The sequence below is a fragment of the Thermobia domestica genome, chromosome 3 (assembly GCF_964235325.1).
Source record: "Thermobia domestica chromosome 3, izTheDome1.hap1.1, whole genome shotgun sequence".
NCBI classification, from domain to species: domain Eukaryota; kingdom Metazoa; phylum Arthropoda; class Insecta; order Zygentoma; family Lepismatidae; genus Thermobia; species Thermobia domestica.
In genome coordinates this window covers 40,051,674-40,071,997 of record NC_137456.1, presented here as the reverse complement: position 1 = coordinate 40,071,997, position 20,324 = coordinate 40,051,674, and the positions used below count along the sequence as shown (strand labels likewise).

Below are 20,324 nucleotides of genomic sequence, written 5' to 3'. Positions count from 1 at the left end.
ACGACAGATTACTAGAAGTTTTTAATTTAGATCTTTTATCATATAGAAGAGAGCAACAAGCATTAAGATTTTAAGAGTCCATTCTAGAAAATAAATTATACATGAGTACCTTGTAAATAATATCTCATACAGAGTACCAACTCAAGAATAAGAAAAGCAAATGTATTGTGTAAGAACGGTACAAAGAACTCTGCATTAAGCACCTTACTTACTATGTTTAATAACAGAAGAAGGATTCTTAGAAACTAAGGTTGCGTTAGGTTTTCAGTACTTTGATAGTGTTTTTATCCTGTTATAACAACAATTCATACATGATTCTCTTTTATAAATAATTATATTTATACTTTATTATTAGACAATCTAATCATTAAGATTAGGGCTATTTTAGTGGTTTTATCAAGGATCTTATAAAATAGAGGATCTGCCCTTTCCACAAAATCTTGAAGCCATACATCACAGTTTCGCCACCCCTATTCTACCCACTCCGCCCAATAGGAGCGCAATGCTTTGAGCCAACAATCATGACGGAAACGAAAGTAGCCAATCAGATGATGGCAGAAACGACAGTAGCCAATCAGACGGCTCGGTTGTTTTTTTTGGCTTCATCGGTTTATAGGATGAAGATACATATGGGCAGATCCTCTATTTATAACATCCTTGGGTTTTACTTTTGTTATATTTTACTTTATATGACAGTTCTAAACTATGAAATGTTACTTGTTCTCTTATATGGTACTATTTAACATTGAATTTTTAAGCCTTTAAATTGTATTAATGTACAAAATATTCAATTACCTTGTACACTGCTATACTTGGCTAACGCTGTTCTTAGCACTTTAAATATGTTATTAAATTAAACTAAATTAAATTCTATTATTATTATTATTATTATTATTATTATTATTATTATTATTATTATTATTATTATTATTATTATTATTATTATTATTATTATTATTATTAGTCTTTCTAACGTAAACATAAAATCACAAAATAATAAAATAGAAACAACAATCAAACTACTGAGTTTTGTCTAGTGATTGAATTGGAAACGAATTACTTATTCCTGGTATGCTCACATGCAGAGATTTGTCTTAGATATATCGTTCCTCTCGAGACAAAAGGACGTATCTCATTTTCTTAAGTTTTCCAGGAAACAAATTTAAACCCTTTCTCATTATTTACTCTATCGTCTTCTTTTAAAATTTAGTTTGATATACTTCGTGTCAGATATGTAACTTACGAGATCCAATTAAATTTTAACAGAACACGATAAAATAAACTTATGATAACATCTTTAAACTTGTCTCCTGGAAAAGTTGAATAAATGAGATACGCCCCTTTGTCTTGAGAGGGACGATATGCATATACCCATAGGCGCTGGGTTTTGAAAATCAGTGGAGGTGCTTTCACCGGGGTATGGAATACCACTGAGTTTAGGGCCGTGTGTACCAACGAAGTTTTACTGCTGAACGACCTCGAACGTTAAATCTCGATCAAGTGACTAGGTTTAACCATCAACGACCGATTTTCGGGGTTTAACTTCATTGATCTTGGTTAGCTTAATGTACTGATCTTAGATTTCCAATGGTGCAACAAAATTCCTTGAACTACGTTCAAATCAGAAAGCTCAATTTTGAACTCGTTTACATTCGTTTATTCCTTTTACGTTCAGTTGAACTTAATCGGTGCACACAGCCGTTAGTGCGTGGTCCGGGGCAACTCTATCGGAAAATTTTGAAATGCAGCATTAGGTATTCTTGAATGTAAATTGAATTTTCCCCGTGTTTTTTCCTTTCTTTTTTTTCACAGCAGAAAATATATAATATGAGTATTATAGAATATGAATATGACGGCATAATCAAGAAGGCTCTAAAGTTCTAAGGTTCTAACCCCCCGACCTAAGTACTCATCAGGCCATTCTGAACTCTGATCACTTGTGATATAAGAACTGTGAAACCTTTTTGCTGAAAATACAAACGGCTCACTCAAAATGACAAAGGTTCATTCAAATTGTCACTTAAAATATTCTCAGCGCCACAATTCCGTACAGGGGCGGAACCAGGGGGCGATCGGGGCGATTGACTTCCCCAGAAGAGGACACTTTCTTATTTTATACATTAATAAAACCCATCCCGAAGTTTGGAGCTCTTAAAAGTAGCTCTAAATAGCATATTACAACCCACCGTCCGCCCGCCCAGAAGTCCGTCCTGAATCCGCCATTGATTCCGGAATTTCATCCCTAGTGAGCCATGGCCAAATTTTACTGCTCCCTCCCCCCGTCTCCACTCTATGAAAATATGATATTACTAAAATTTAAGAAACAATGTGAAATATTTGAATTTTCCATTTTTAAAATTTCTAGTTTATTTTTCTCTTTTATTCTTTTTTCTTCTCTTTTTATGGATACTGAGCGAACCCACAAAAATTCTGGGGATGTTCAACCATGGGAGCATTCCCAGAATCGGCACCTCAGCGTATACCGTACTTCAACTCAGTAGAGCCTATTTTTAAATTTTTACAGATGGTATGATTTTTGGCATCTTCGAAAACTACTGGTATCCCATACCGGGCCAATTCGATCACTGGTTTTGTATGAGTACAAAGAATCCTAAGCTTACTTCTAAAATAATAAATGAAATGAAATATTTCAGTTTTACGTCCCATGGCTATGAGGTGTAGACTAAAGGAGACGGTGATGATGAGCAATGAATAAAATGGTGGAATGAAGAGTGGAAGGAAACGAGACAACCCTGAGAAAAAACCATTTACATGGTGTTTATCCACCACAGTGTCCACTTAGCGCGAGCCAGGATCGAGCCGAGATCCTACACTTCTAAAATAAGAATAATTGCAGAATTATTTCTATTATTATTATTATTATTATTATTATTGCATAGCGAAACCTTTTTTCAGATTTATTCTTAAAAATAGCTATATACAACTACCCTGATACAGGCACGTAGCCAGGATTTCGTAAAGGGGGAGGGTCCGTGGCATGACGTACTGTAACATCACACCAGGGGCTCAGTCATTCTAAAACTAAACTATTTTACTAGAACATAATGGTTCGCTTAGCCAGGATTTCGTAATGGGGGGGGGGGCGTGACATAAAATACTGAGGGCCCAGGAATTCGATCAATGTAAATTACTTTACTGGCAACATATATTGGTTTGTTAGGACAATAAAATGAGGATATGTTAGTAAGTATTTTAATAGCAAACTATGAAGAAATCTCGAGTAAAAGAATATGAAAATATTGAAAAAGGTTTTACAATATCTACGTTCCTTCCTCTGTTCATTCAAATATAATAATTTTCCTTTTATTATGACCTCAATTATTATAAAAAGTATTTATCCAGTATTATAAAAAGTACATGTCCAATAATGTCTTGAAAATATTTTAAAATATCTGCATTCCTTTCTCTGTTGAATCAGAACATTCTTTCCACATAACTTTTTGTTATTCCGTCAACTACTGTCTGCTCCAAATGACAGGTTAAAGGAGTAGTAGAAAACTGTTTCTGAAATAACATGTTTGATACTGCAGAGAAGCGATAACGAAAAATTATGATTAAAAATGTCCACACTGTTACAGAACGGCATTATACTTTCGAAAGCTTGAAATTTCCCTGACTATTAGCAGAAACTCTGAGAATTCCGTAACTTTTCTAGAAATTTCAAATTCCCTGACTTTTCCAGGATATCTCGCTCATTTGCCACCATGTATTGCAAGTAATACAAATCTCTTCATACGAAAAAGTAACCAAAAGCTTGCTCTAGCTTTTTATTTCTAACGCTTATTATTCTTTTTATCGTTTTTCTTTCATTCTTACTTTTTTTTCATTTCTGGTTTCGAAGGGTGGGGGTCTGGACTCCCCTTGGTTACGTGCCGTGATATACAGAACAATAAGCAAGGTCATGACAGTGATGCCAGTTGGCGGGAAATTTCCCGTAAAACGGGAAATTCTGAGCACTGCCGGGAATGCGGGAATTTTTCTTTAAAATAGGCTGAAAACGGGAAATTACGACATTCTCAACTTTTCTGGTATGTTTTATCATTCATTCATTTTTCTTCTTTTGCTCTTCTCTCTCTCACATGAACAATTCCTTCACTGACTTATCTCAATGTTAACCATCTAAACAGGCATATAGCCAGCAACCACATGACAGAAGTAAGCGACTAGCTAAAGACAAAATGAAACAAAAAGGGTCTGGTACTATGGTCTCCTGCTGCGAACTGACCGTGAGTAAATAGCTGATCTTTTCGATGTGCTACCTTTCCCCTCGCGCACGTGAGATTGGTTAATTGTTTCCAAAACAAATGGAGGTACAGTTGTATGGTGATTCTGTGTTTTGGCACGCACACAGGTGTCACTGCTATGTTTCGAAAATGACAAAAATTTCAAACCCATCCGATACATATGATAGGAAACAGCGAACATAGGAGACAAAAATTGTAGCAAGCAAACTCTTCCGCGTGGGGCCATTGTGAAGAGTACCGGTAAATCTTTTGATAATATGACGTAGATGCGTTTAGACTTTTCCTACCTGTTCTTATCACTTTTCAGCAGGAGAATACGCAGGGTGTCTCAAATAATGAGTAAACTCTTAACAACATTAACTGAAATCAATAAACAATAAAGAAAACAATATTTCACAGTGCTACCATTTGTTGTAGGCCTACATTTTATGAAGTTGTTTTCAATAGAAGCATAGCCCTCTTTTCGAAATAACTCCTTCGTGTCACAGATGTGTCTACTTTAATCTTGTTTCGTGCTATAATGAAAGAGAGATATGCGACATTTATTTATTTATTTTATTTTATTTATTTATTTATTATTATTATTTTTTTTTTTTGTAAAGATGAGTGAGAGTAAGAAGCGAGATAAAATTAAGAGATCTAACAAGGAGTGGCTTTCGGATCCACAATTTAATAGGGGTTACAATCCGTCGAGAATCGATACCAAAGCTAGATATAGATCTGTAACATCGAGCTCTTTTGTAGTAAAAGTGAACTTCAGTATCACCCAAAAAATTTCAAGCATCTAGTTAATGTAATGCAACAGCAAAATACCTTGTCTATTGCTACAGTTCTTTTTTGTGGCAAGGAACTAGTAATGTGCAGCAACACAGAAATCTTGTTTAAGACCAGAAAATTGTATTGTGTTCCTTTGCCGAACATACCGTCTCCTTCCAAACCATAAAGAAAAGCATGGTGTTCGCTATATATATATATATATATATATATATATATATATATATATATATATATATATATATATATATATATATATATATAAAGTTCACAGTGGTTTTGAATTTTTTTTTAATATTGTGCCAGCATCTTTGTGATATTATCTTGCATAACTGTAAATAGTGAATTGTATATTACGAGAATGAGTTTAACTATCCGTTATAGGCCCTCTAAAGTGACATTTTTCAAAATTACTTATCATTAGGTATTGTAAATTGTATTTTTTTTAGTTGCCGGGAAGTTTTGCGTCTAATCGGGAAATTCCATGGCTTCGGACAGGAAATTCGCTGTTACAAAACTGGCATCACTGGGTCATGAACAGAGTACGAAATCCTGGGGGTGGAGGCAATATTTTTTCATAAAATTCCCCCATTAATAATGTTACTGGGATGAATAAAAGTGACAGACTTGTCAGAACTTTGCAAATTAATTACTGTAATTCATATGTACTAGTGGTTAGCGATATCCTTATTATTAATATAATAATAATTATAGATATTCAAATATGTGAGCTCTGTATGTCGATGTATTCCCGCTTTTTTTCTTCTTTCTTTTCTAACTCGTGTCTTTTCCACTTCGACTGCAAACAATATTTGTAAAATGTTGATGCTTCCCTTAGCTAGTGGAACCTATTGGCAACAGTTGAAAACATTTGACCTTACAGAAACCAGTTATGCCTTTGGTTGTTAGATGTCGTTCGTGCAGCAGCAAGGAAACTTGCCTGCCATCTCTGTGCGAAGATACGAACAAAATCATGTCCTACTGCTTTCAGGAAATAACTTCGCGAATTTCCATCGTGAGTGATATATTGAAAAAAATCTCCTGTTTCAGGCTTCTTTTCTTTTTCAGACACCATGTTAGGTATTATAACTAGCATTCTTAGATTAAAATATATGTTTGCTTACCGTTACTATACAACATACTTTAAAAAAGAGAGACATTTTTTTTTTTGTTTCTCAAAAAAGCTTTATTATTACTCTACAAATATATTATATGGCATAACGAGAAAATATAATTTACACAAATAAACTTTTATAATACTAAGTACAGAAATATGACATTTTTTCTTTCACTCTTGTTAACAGTTGTATGCAGGGACAATTTCAGAGGATGGCTTACGGTAGATATTCTGCATGCAGCATGAACTCAATTTCATACCCATTCAGGATATGCGTGATTTTTGTATATACACCATAATGTAGTAAATCTTGCTCAAGGGGAATTAAAATCCTTAAACTTCCCCTTGCGCAGCAGCTGACTCTTACATTTCCTTAACATTTCGTCTATTCTCGGTATCCTGTTCTTTATTACATGTGTCAAGGCTAATTAAAGTCCGAGGTACGAATATTTGGAAGTAACTAGGTATTTCTAAAAAGTCTGGCAGGTACCAACGGCCTTACCTTCTAGAATGGGCGTGGTAAATGAAACATTACAGGTTATTTTTACAATTAAAACTCAAGTCTAGATTTATGTATGCTATGATGGCCATTTACATACTTTCTGTTACGCATGGAGTAAAACAAAGGAAGGCCGTGGTGAAGGGCGTCCGAAGAAAATTTTCAAGGAGGGGGCATCTCCCTGGTTGCTATATTACGTTTGGTATTTTTTTATTTGTGTTAAGAAAAAAACTTTAAAAAATTAAGTTGTTTTCGTGAGCCAAGGAGGCGGGCCCCCTTCGGGCGCCCATTGCCATGGTACCTCTGTGGTACAGCGCTCACCTCTGGCGCGTCGGGACTCCAGTTCTATTCCACCTCATGCCAAGTGGGCTTTGTGGTGGACAAACATCATGTACGTGGGTTTTTCTCGGAGTTGTCCCGTTTCCTCCCATTTTCATCATTCCACTGTTATCATTCATCTCATCACTACTATCTTCCTTAATCTCGATGCATAATCAAAGGACTTTAAACTAAATATAAAAGAACAGGAACTAATCATGCATTTTTGCATTTCTATTCACGAGCCGGTAAAGATGCTTGCAGGCCGACATTTGTCCTTTCACTTATTTAAAGTGACTACGCTTTGAAAGTGAGGAAGAAAAAAAACTGTGGAGTTATGGTTGTCTTCACTGGCGGGATGTTTCTTTGAGGAAGGTTTGGACGTTGGTTACCCGCTATGACAAGTGTTCGAACGTTGGTGGAATCTATATCGAAAAATAGTTTAAGGTGTGCTCTTTCATGTAAAAATAAATTTGGCTTGAACAAACCTGTTTTAGTACTCTTTTTTTTTTTTAAACGGTACTTAGTTTCCGAACATGCCTCGTATCTTTCTCAATTTTAAAATTTCCCACTTTTCCGTTGTTCCATTGATAATTTTGCGAAATAAAGTTTGCTCCAGGGCATAGCTTTTAGTAGATAATGTATTAAACTCCTGTTTTCATAATAATAGATAAAATAGAAGTAATAAAAACCAAGCTATGTTCTGCTTTCATGTTACCCCGGTGTCCATGAGACAACTGGAGGTACAGCCATACCATCGTAACCTCTCTGGAACTGCTAGTGGTAACAAACAAATGTCTCTCGGAAGATCGTATGTTGCCTTGTTTTGAGTCCGAAAGGAAAGATATACGTATTACTCCTACCAATGTTCATTTACGAAAGGATCTAATTTAGTCATTCAGAACCAGGGACGTACGCAGGGGGTGGGTCCTGGGGGTCCGGACCCCCTCGAAATTTCAATTTTTCTGTAAATTTAGCCTAATTTTAGGGGCAGTTTTAGGAATTTTAATATAAAATACTCTCATATTGAGTTTAGACCCTTCCCGAAATAAATTCCTGCGTACGCTACTGTTCAGAACTGTTCAGACGCAAAGAGAGGCTAGGCTCTACGACACATTCCGTAAATACTGTTAGTGACTTGAGCGGTTCCGTCTTCTGACTCGAGGTAACAGAAAATGAATCTTCTAATTCTGAACATAAAAACAGCACAAGCACGGCACCAGTTTCATGTCAACTGACTGAGATGAGAATATTTGTAATTCGGAATCTCTCGTCAAAAGGTCTTTCGTTACTTGGTCACCTAAGATAAAGGAACGAAGCTGAATGGATTCAGAACGAAGTCAAGATCACTCTACAAGGAAAAAGATGGTGAATGATTTACATGATTTACTGAGCAATCGATATTAAAAGAGAATAGGGCAACATATGCCTGTGTTTAAGCTCATTTTCGATAACCGTAAAAACCGTAACAAACATTTATAAAGTTATGATCCTAAATGTGTTAGTTTTATTTCATTCTGTAAAACAATATCTCGAAAAGGGGACTGCTTATAACACTACGATTATAGTTGAAGATATTTCTGACCATCACGCTTTATTAGCTTACGGAATTATATTTGTAAATAATTTCTCAGTATCTCAGCTTAAGCGATTCATTCACAGTGAATAACGTTATTTTTTATCGCACAGATGCTCCTCAATGAAAAATAACTTTTCATATAACTTCTTAAAAATCTATAGTACATTATAAATTTTGATTTCGTTGTTCAATTGTTCCTACTTTTCCCTCAAGTTTGTGTCTCACATCCCTGTTATCAAGCTTACAAACCGAGTAATTAAATAAGCACCTTATAAGGTTACCAGTAAGGATCTGTATCATGAAAATGCAGTCGAATCTCAGCCGACGGAATACGTCCCAGTCACATGTTCCTCGAACTCTGTTCTTTATTAATTATTAGTTGGCGATATTAATAATGAATAACCTTTGGCGGTACGCAAGTCGAAAAAGCTGACCCCTGTTGTAATCTTTTCCTTTAAACAATGTTACCGTCACCGCGTGAATGATGGTCTACTTTTTATCTTAAAAAGTAAACGGAAAACAAATTCTTACGCATTTAATTAAAATAGAAATTGATTAGTTATTGGTACTTGACTTTGAAAAGCGTGATGATTTCCTCAATTACTATGATAAGACAAAACAATAAACGGAAGACAATAAGAAAATAGAGATGAATTTGTATAATTCGTGTCAGGAAGGAAATCACGAAGATAAGTTATTACAATACTGTACATAGGTCACATTCTCAAGTATCTTACTTTATGATGATGGTTATTATTATTATTATTATTATTATTATTATTATTATTATTATTATTATTATTATTATTATTATTATATTGTACATTTTCAAAATCGAAACGCAAGCGAGATAATTACATCATCACAATCATAGACATGCAGATCACGTGGGTAAGTTACTCTGAGAAGGAAGGAGGAGGGATGAGAAGAAAGGAATATATATATATATATATATAGTGGCGGATCAAGGGGGCTATAGCCCCCCTCCTGACGCTCAGATATACACTGGATAAAATGGGCTTCAATCCTGCTTTACACTGGATAAAACGGCAAAATATGGTTTAGCCCCTCCCTTGATCATATCCTGGATCCGCCCTTATATATATATATATATATATATATATATATATATATATATATATATATATATATATATATATATATATATATATAGGCTACTTCAAGATTTTACATACTACCGTATAGGCTAGCTAAATGGAGTTATGATAGTTTATTGTTGTTATTGTTATTATAGGGTCGTATAGATAAGCTAATGGGGATGACATCTAACGGTAAACTCTCTAGATTTGTATTATCCGAAGGGTAGACCAGTATACTGACCACATATCCGTTGACTAAAAGCTGTAAAGGCAGTCATATACACATTCGTGGGTTTCTAAACACAAGAAGCTTAGCTTTAGATATCATTTCTATCAATTTATCTTACGATCATGGGCGGCGATTAGAGGGGGCAAAGGGGGGCAGTTGCCCCCGCACTTTTTTGAAGTAACCAATTAATATTAGTGTTGCCACGAGACGAGACATTTCTCGTGTCTCGTCTCGTCTCGTAAACGAGACGAGACACGAGACGAGACAGAACCCTCTTAGACGAGACACGAGACGAGACAAGCTACTTGTCTCGTCTCGAAAACAAGACGAGACACGAGACGAGACGGGACGTCTCGTGAAATGTCTCGTCTCGTCTCGTGTCTCGAAAATGAAATCGCTGGCGGGAATGGCCTAGATTGAAATTGCCAGTGGTCATATAGATTGCAAAAGGAAAATCCCCTTTGTGAGAAAACATGTTGAAAAGCCTTCATAGAAAAGTGCCCTCTGTCGATTGAATGAAACAATCGTGATACATGAGCTTCCAGGAATATCATTCTTAATGTCTTGTCCCCAATTCCCCTTGCTGTAAACTGAGGAATTCTCTTTTTTTTTATTTCTGGCTGGAATGATGACAAACAAAATCAAAGACAGGGAAGATTTTTACAAGGTCAAGAAATCGAGCTACCACCACCATCTATTTAATTTGAAAACTGGGTAAGGTCTACACTTGTCTTTATTCTCTGGTGGCGGTATTCTTTTTGCTATATGAACCGAAAACGGCAATTGAAGTATGTCATCTTCCAACTAAAATTTTGTCTTCTCTCTCTCTCTCTCTCTCCCTCTCTCTCACACACACACACATAAAAACACACTTTTACCATTTTACGAATCGCTCGCTTATTATACAGCAGTCATGTTATAAAATTCACCTCTTCCTTTGGAAGGCGGGCGGACGACAAAAGAAGCAAAGATATTATCGACGAACCCTTCAAATTGTTTGCTTTCAGCAAATTTATGATACTAATAATAACACTTTAGGTAAAGAAGTTTTACAGGGGGACCTTCGTTTTGTTACGCTGAAATGTTTGATCTGACCAGAGTGCGAAATTGCCCTCTGCTTCGAGAGGAGGGGAATACTTCACTTTCCTAGTGAATAATATTCATTAGGACCTGAATTATCTTCAGAAATTGTTTCTTACAGGCGCACTAAACCTCTCGAACTTGATAAGTGTAAAGAACATTTGGTATAATATTCATGGAACTCCGTTGAAAGCAGAAAATATCATGAGAATGATCAAAATTCGAACATTGAAGAATATAATTAACAGAAAAGAAATAGGATACCCAAACCATATTTTTAAACCTGCTATAAAATTTATTTATTCAATTCCATGTGAATATGGCCTAACATGCATTAAACAAAACAGGACGTACAATAAAAACAGATGTAATGAGCACACAAGATGTAAACGATTAAATCAACCAGAAAAGTCAGCATTAGTTCAACATGCACTGGAAGAACAGCATAAAATGTATATCCTATATTTTTACTAATTCCTTACTCCCATGAAAGTATCCTGGGGAGGATATTCTCTCCATTTTTTTCAGACTGAAATCCTTTTATCCCGTACGATTTCCCCTCCCCCCTGACACAGTACGAAAAAACAAATGTTGTTAAAATCCATACACATGACCCTTCCGGGACTCAACCCGGGGCCTTCAAGTTGATGGTCTATCGCCGCAGACCGCTCGGCTTGGTATGAAGATGTACGTTGTATGATTGCGAATAGATCCCGACAATATAAGGAACTTTAATCCAAAATGGCCACCCAAAAATCAACTTTTTTTTTAAAGCCATTAGCTAATCTGGGTTTACTGTCATGAGTTTGTTACACAAATGGGGCAAGCACCACATAGTAGCACACACCCCGCGGTTATGGGAACAGATTTGAACCATGGAGATGAAGACTGGCCTCAAGCATTCTTTCGTCCGATGTGTCGTTCAGCTCCCATTACTATGGCACTTTAAGTAGAGCTTAGTGTGCACTAACATATAAAATTTCAATCAAATACTTTCCATTACTCAATAAAATTATTTGGTTCCGAGCTTTTTTTTAAAAAAAAAAAATAATTGCAACAAATCTATATATGCTAAAATGGAAAGTAGTTTTTGGATTGTTATGGGTTAACACTGTGAAACCTAAAGGCTGGAATATATGAAATCAAAGTGTACACACATATCTATCTCTCTATTTATCGATATCTTTCCATCTCTCTCTCTCTCTGTATATATATATATATATATATATATATATATATATATATATATATATATATATATATATATATATATATATATATACAGACACTATAAAGCAAGAGGGCTGATAGTATACGATGGTGTCGGGGATGATGACACCTTTACATCGATCTTTGCTTGTCGTGTAAACATTATTTAACATTAGTGTCTTCATCTTCGACGTACCTATGAGCAATTTACTGTATATTCGTGTATTGAAACTGGTGAAACAAATTTCAATATTTTAGAATTAAAAAAAAAAAGCCAGGGTCGAGAAGTCTCAGACAACTAACAGCAGAGATTATTATTTTGTAAACTATTTGTCCTTGCCTTGTGAGCTTATTTGAATTTATTTTTAAGACCTTTAGGCAACTTTGGCCGAATGGATGATGATGGGAAAATTAGTGGAATGAAGAAAGTGGTAGGATACTAGACAACTTCGAGAAAACACACACATTCGAAAAATGAAATGAAATGAAATGAAATCTTTGAGTTTTGCGTCCCACGGTTATGCCGGTTAGGCTAAAGGAGACAGTGATGATGAGTAATGAATGAAATGGTGGAATGAAGAAAGTGGGAGGAAACGGGAGAACCCCGAGAAAGCCCACGCACACGGTGTTTGTCCACCACAAAGTTCACTTGGCGGGGCTGGGATCGAACCCAAGACCCCAAGCACCAGAGGTAAACGCTCTACCACTGAGCCACCGCGGTCCCCACACACACTCAATGTTTGTCCACCACAAAGCTCACATGGCACTAACCGAGATCGAACCGACTTCCACATACACCAGAGGTGAAGGCCTCACGGTGCAGCTACCGTGACATTTCTTGTTTTGTGTGTTCTGGGTAATACTTGTAACCTACAAGGGAAGAGAGGGACATTATATATCGAAGTGGAAGATGGTTTATATACCAATCGAAAGCACTAATGAAGCCTATTACAAAACTGTAATAAAAATTTTCCGAATGCATATACTATGCGAGTTATATGGATATATAGAGTGTCCAGATAATCCGTTACCACCCCTTGAAATCACAAACGATAAGACAGATGCCAAAACTCGAAAATATGTGTTTGATCATTTTAAAAGTACAACGTATCAAAGCAAAAATTCTTGTCACAAGGCCACGCGCAGTGTATTGGGCGGGATCCAACTCAAAAATTACAAAAGGTAAGGGGGTCAAGTAGCATATCGTTCGAAACTTCTTGGGAAATGAAAGAAGACGGAACAAGTCTCAATACTCTAAAATTACCTTGTGCAAAATGGCGGCCGGTCAAACTGTCAGCAAAAACGTCATTGTAAAGTCGATGGCCACCCCCCAAAAAAATCCTGAAACGGTGAGGCAGATGTCAAAACAGGAAAACATGTGTGTCATCATTTCAAAAGTACAGTGATTGGAAGTAAAAATATTTGTCTCTGGGTCCTCCACAATGTCCCAGGCGGGGTCATATTCAAATTGTTCAAATGGCAAGGGAGGTCAAGTAGCACATCGTTTAAAGCTGTTATTAAATGAAAGCAGAAAGAACAAGTATGGACGCTCTACGATAATACCGTGCAAACATCTTGCATTTTAGTTGTTCTTTCTGTAACCGGGTTTTAGTTTATTTTCACTTTAATTCTTGTACTCAACGGAAAGAAAGGAAATGCCCCTACTGTGAGATTCTGCTCTTTGAGCCCAATAATATCTAAATAAAGAAAATAAAATAATAAAATAAAAGCAAATTAAGACATAAAGAAAAGAAACAACATTTGACATCTTTGAGTATAGAACTGACTAGTTAACATATAATGTACTTCCACGAACATAAATAAGTAGAGGTTGGAGCCATCAGAAGTAAAGACTCTTACCTCTACTTATTTATGTTTATGACTGCACAACAGTGGTACTTATGCTCGTTATCTGGTTTATCAATTATAAAATGATTCAAACGAAAGTATTCCTTGCACCAGGAAGAGTAAATACGTACAAATATCTCAGAATGAAAACAAGTGCCGATTGCAAAATGGAAAGTGAACGTGCTCAGAAAATCGAAATGGAGATGTGCATTTTGACCGGCCGCCATTTTACACAGGGTAATTTTAGAGGATCTAGACTTGTTCCGTGTTCTTTTATTTCTCAACAGCTTTATTTGACCATATTTGCCATTTGAAAATTTTGAGTAGGACCCCGTCTGGAACCTTGTGGAGGACCCTGGGACAAACATTTTTACTTTCAATCATTGTACTTTTGAAAAGATGACACACATCTTTTTCTTTTTTGACATCTGTCTTACCGTTTCAGTTTTTTTCTTTCTTTGGAGGGTGGCCATAGACTCTACAATGATGTTTTTGCTGACAGTTTGACCGGCCGCTATTTTGCACAGGGTAATTTTAGAGAGTTGGGACTTGTTCGTCTTCTTTCATTTCCTAAGAAGTTTCGAACGATATACTACTTGACCCCCTTACCTTTTGTAATTTTTGAGTTGGATCCCGCCTGGGACTCTGCGGGTGGCCCTGGGACAACAATGTTTGCTTTGATACATTGTACTTTCATAATGATCAAAAACGTGTTTTCCAGTTTTAGCATCTGTCTCATCGTTTGCAATTTCAAGGGGTGGAAATGGATTTTCTGGACACGCTGTATATTCATATAACTCGCACAGTATATGCATTCGGAAAATTTTTATTACAGTTTTGTAATAGGCGTCATTAGTGCTTTCGATTGGTATATATCCCTTCGATATATAATCTCCCTCTCTTCCCTTGTTAGTTGTATCTTGATTAGCATGGTGCAGCCTGCTACATTTTACTTTCGTTCCCATGGTATGCTGCTATATTTTTACGAGACAAGACGAGACAAAACGAGACAAACGAGACGAGACGAGACGGGACAGAACCTCTCGAGACGAGACACGAGACGGGACGAGCACATTTTTTCGAGACGAGACACGAGACGAGACATGCTTTGCACGAGACGAGACGAGACAGCCTGAAGTCTCGTCTCGTCTCGTCTCGTGGCAACACTAATTAATATATATAGTTTCATTTGGAAATGTAACGATTTTGTATGTGTTACTGATTAATAGGAAAAAATGCTGCCATATAATATTTGTTGTTGCGTGAATACGTATTGGTTGTCTTCCCGTGGAGTAAAGAAAGCTACAGTAATTGCGTTTTAATCGCCACATAAAATAACCCCAAAAAATAACCTATTGGAGCACAATTTCAGCATACTTTCATTCCTTCTTACAAGGGCTCGATATGTTAGTGAGCCGCTTTGAAGCTAATCGAAAGAACATTATGCAAAAAAAAGTAGGGCCTATTTCACAAGTTATTCTTTAATTGCACAAAAATTGACAGTTCCTAAAATGTCTTTTCTTCTTTCTAAAGTAAGGAATATCGATTAAAAAGAGCGTGATAAGAAACAACTTCTACTTTTTCCATTGTTTTGTAGTGTAATATACGAGTGAAGTGTTGTGTTTAAGGATGTACGAGTGTATATACAATAAAATTTAGTAAATTGAACATAATTCTAGGTTTTAAGTTTATTTTGTATAACTGAAGTGTGGATTGTAAGTATTGTTGTGTTTTGATGTGTTCCAAGAAAGTGAAATCTGCACCTAATGGCAACGAACATATTTCAAGAAGTTGCAAAAGCAAATATTTCTTTAAATGTCGTAGCATATGCTTGTAGTATTTACTGTCTTTCATTTTCTAAGAGTAATAACATACATTTAATAGCATGTGTGGAATTAAATATTAAGTTTTTCATTAATCCTCAGTTTCAATATAACTTTAGCAAAACAAGCATCATTATTCATTACTATGATTAATACTATCCTTTCTATTTATTTGTTTTGCAAATTTATTAAATAATCTGATCACACAATTTTCCAGACAATTTTAAGATGTTCATGAGCAAGGAATCAAATCTCTTCTTACACTTTCGTTGTTTAAGAGTACAAAGGGCTAGTATCCACTTGCTTTGTTCTTCTCAATTTACTTAATAAACTATTATATACGATATACGGTATTTTAACTGAAAATATGGTATCCTATTAGTTATACAACCTTTAGTCAAACAAAATGTTAGAAACAACCAGGAAAACTAACATTTATATACAAATATTCAGATCATGTCTTGCCCCCTCACTTTTAACGTCCAACCGCCGCCACTGCTTACGATCCTTGATCAACAAAGTTGTCGAACACATTATATTATACCGGGTGTATCAAAAGTTCGAGACCATAGGCCCACTCAAGTAAAGATGCGTAAAAATGGAAAGTTATTGGAAATAGATGATTCTTAATCTAAAATAATAGAATATTCTCAATTGTACCAGTCATTTGGACTTCGCACTGGTAAGGCTCCGTATGTTAAATGAAAGACTAGCGTTTCCAGTTCGCCACGCTTTTCGAATGGAACGTAAATGCACGCAGCAATGATACGGTGAATCAGTACAATCCCTAGTAGCAAAATCGGTTGGTCCACCGTTAAGAAAATGGTGTCGATGTGACATACTAACGTTGGCCCAACGTCTGGTTTGGCCATTTTGGTAACCATTTTCCACTCATTTTCCAACCGAAAGAGCGGTTCCCCAACATTTAGCCAACCTAAAGTAACGCATTTCTTTCTTGGGAAAACATTCAATTCTAGTGTCGTTGCGTGAAGATCGGGAGAATAGTTGGTTGGCCAACTATACATTTAACCAACATTGGGCCAACGTAAGTTTTTCCGCTATGGGCTCGCACCGACCATCACCCACCGTTTTCACCAAATCCCACACAATCCCTAAAGGTGGGCCAACTAACCTTGCTACTAGGGATGTTGTGTGATCGAACCCGGAAGACCTCAAGTCCGTTTCTCAACACTGCTGTAGTATTGTTATGTTGAAAGCTCACGGGAACAGTGTTGAACTGACAATGTTGATTTTTCATTTAATATTGGGCGCCTGACCAGTGTGGAGCCCCATTTTAGATTGGTATTTCCAACTACTGTCCTTTCTTTTCATTTTTTTCGTATCTTTTACTGATAACGGAGTTGGTCTATGGCCCCGGACTTTTGATACACCCGGTATATAGCTATATCGTTAACAAATGACAAGCTTTAATTTACCTGAGAAGATTATCAAAGGCTCGACCATCCATATCATCGATGACTATCGTGGAATCGGAGGAGGCCAAGGGACCGAAGAGCATGGCTTGAAACACAGGATTGGCATCTGCAAGGACCTTCCGATGTCCTGGAAAACGCCAGGTGTCTGGTTCCAGCCCCACCAGGAAGGTGACATCACTTCCTTTCTCATTGTCGAACAGTGTGTCACTCCTGACGGGAAGAAAAATAAAAACATAGTTATCTACAGCACAAGGTGGTTTTATGCAGTATAACGGAATTATACGCAACAGCTTATTTTACTGCCATGAACAAGTATTTATTTGAACACAAATATAATATACTGTATTTAATCTACTTCATTCACGTGTCTGTTTAGTTACAATAATTTAGGCAGTAACAAATAAACAAATAGCCCATAGATATTTAAAGTAAAAGAAGAAGTGTCGTGTATCTGAAATATACAGGGTGTAAATTATTGGAGGGAAAACGGGCAATGGGGACTGTTCCCGACTTACTTCGTCCCATCTATCTCGTAAAGCAGTGGTTCTCAAACTTGTTGTTACCGCGACCCACATTAAATGTTAAAAAGTACTTTGTGGCCCACCTAGTTTTATTGAAATACACATTGTCATTCTACATAATGGTGGTATTTCAATTTTGTAAATCATAAATCTAATTTTTCCATAGAAAGGTAACATACACTATTCTCAACGCAATGCCCTACCCCGTGACAGCTTTTGACTCACCCATTCTCTCTCCATCCTAACCCAGCATCTCTACTGATTGTACAACAGGGCAGGGCTCTGAATAACCACTTACTCGTCACCTCATTAACAAACGATTTCAATTTTCACTTCCTGAATGGTACTTACTTTACAACATATGTTTCTGCATCAAAATAAAATTTTCACAATTAAAAGGAAAAACTTCTCGCGACCTACCAAAGAAATGGCCCGCGACCCACACTTTGAGAAACACTGTCGTAAAGTAATGGAAGATTTTCCTCTGACAATGGAGACGATATCTACGTCATATAAACAGTATTTAAAGGGTTATTCATAAAGGTTTTGAATCGTCTGGCAATTTTTTGTTTCTCGGTTGCCGACATTGTTTTGTATTGTAGCTCTACCTACAAACATTCCAATTGTCGCCTTAGTCTGAATTTCTCGCATTTTTTTCAGTCTGTGTCTTAGCCATGGAGCAGTTTACTATGCCTCGTTGCATCGCCTCATTTCGCGTAATGCTGATCAACAATGGCCCCCGAGGTCTTGCGACTTAACTCTTTGTGACTTTTTCCTTAAATCATTGGTGTACGTCAATAACCCCGTTCCATCTGTTAAGGAGGAAATTGGACGAGTCTTCGGATAAATTGAAGTGGAAATTTGTCAGGCAGTCATTGGGAATTTCACGAACAGAGTTATTGCATGCCAGCGCAGTAGAGGAGGTCATATGGCCGACGTCATTCACCATAACTGAAATCAGAATGTATGATGAAACCGAACATGTTCATGAATTTTGTTCGTGTTTTTTTTTTTTTTCAAGTTCATAATTTGATGTAATAAAACCGGCACGCTTTTTGAATAACCCTATACATTTTTAGCTTAGTTACATTGTAACTATTATCTTATTTGATGTTTGCTTCTAAATTTAACTTCATTAACACTTCTTAGATATTTCAATGAAATGAGATGTTTAAAAGAGAGGGAAAAAAAACTATTTAGCTTGTTTTCTACTTCGGATAAACTCATTTATTGAGAAGGATGATCAACGATTTCAAAATGAAAAACCTACCTTCTCTTATTTCGTGATATCTATGGTCTAAAGCAGTGTTTCTCAAAGTGTGGGTCGCGACCCATTGGTGGGTCACGGGCCGTTTCTTTGATGGGTTGCAAGAAGTTTTCCTTTTAATTATAAAAATAATATTTTGATGTAGGAACATATGTTATAAAGTATGTACTATTCAGAAAATGAAAATTGAAAGCGTTTGTTAATAAGGTGAAAAGTAAGTGGTTACTCAGAGCCCTGCCCTATTGTACAATCAGGAGAGATGCTGGGTTAGGATGGAAAGAGGATGGGTGAATCAAAATCTGTCACGGGGTAGGACATAGTGTTAGCTCTATGTTACCTTTATATGGAAAAATTAGAAATAGATTTACAAAATTTAATAGGTTTGAAATACCACCATTACGTAGAATGACAATGTGTATTTGAATAAAAGTAGGTGGGCCACAAAGTACTTTTTAATATTTAATGTGGGTCGCGATAACAACGAGTTTGAGAACCACTGGTCTAAAGAGTATCATAAAATTAATGTTATGCTTGTACTTACATGACAACGAAACCTTGATAATTTACAAATTTATATTATAGTCTATCAATCGAAAATGTTATTTCGTAGATTAAAATGAACCATTTCATTCTGATAATAGATTAAAATTTTTCCTTATTATGTGTCCTTATTATAAATTTTTCCTATCTTTCCTTATATATATTTTTTCCTTGTATCACTCATCTCAAGTGGTTTCGCGTAGCATAGAGCAGTCCCAGGCTCTAATCCCGGTGGGGGATACTATAACAGGTCGAAAAAGTGTAAAAATTTTTTTGGGGGGGAGGGGCCGCTATTCTGAATAAGGTTTTCCTCGCTCACTTCAGGCAAAAGCCGGGATGGTACCTAAGATAATGGCCGTTTACTCCCTCCCCAATTTCCCAGGTAGTATGAGACCGTCATCCGTTATAATGCGTGGTGGGCTAACATACCCATAGATGTCAAAAGCCCAGAAATCGAATTTCTCACTCTAACATCACTAATCTCACTGTCAATCGGGACTAGTGGAGCTATATCTTAGTTTCTGCTAACGTCAGTGAGGTATCGATATTGTCAACGAAACTACCTTAAGTTTACCTGATCTAAATTAGGTGCTTTTTTTCTCTAGAAAGATTAAATGAATATTGTCCTATAACTAAAAATTCCAATGATCATTTGAAGGAATCTACAATAGTAGTATTGGCACGTGATGAAGAAAGAAGTCCGAATGTGAAACATATAT

The 20,324-nt window shown here is 36.3% G+C and overlaps 1 protein-coding gene across 2 annotated transcripts in view; it reads right to left on the bottom strand.

The window, feature by feature from the left end:
* LOC145680322 (BTB/POZ domain-containing protein 2-like) overlaps positions 1-20,324 on the bottom strand; it is a 38,884-nt gene that overhangs the window by 8,496 nt on the left and 10,064 nt on the right. For both annotated transcript variants that reach the window (XM_081750695.1, XM_081750694.1), the window contains exon 3: positions 17,278-17,487. In XM_081750695.1, the coding sequence (XP_081606821.1) occupies positions 17,278-17,487 (210 nt within the window). The remainder of the gene's footprint in view (positions 1-17,277; positions 17,488-20,324) is intronic.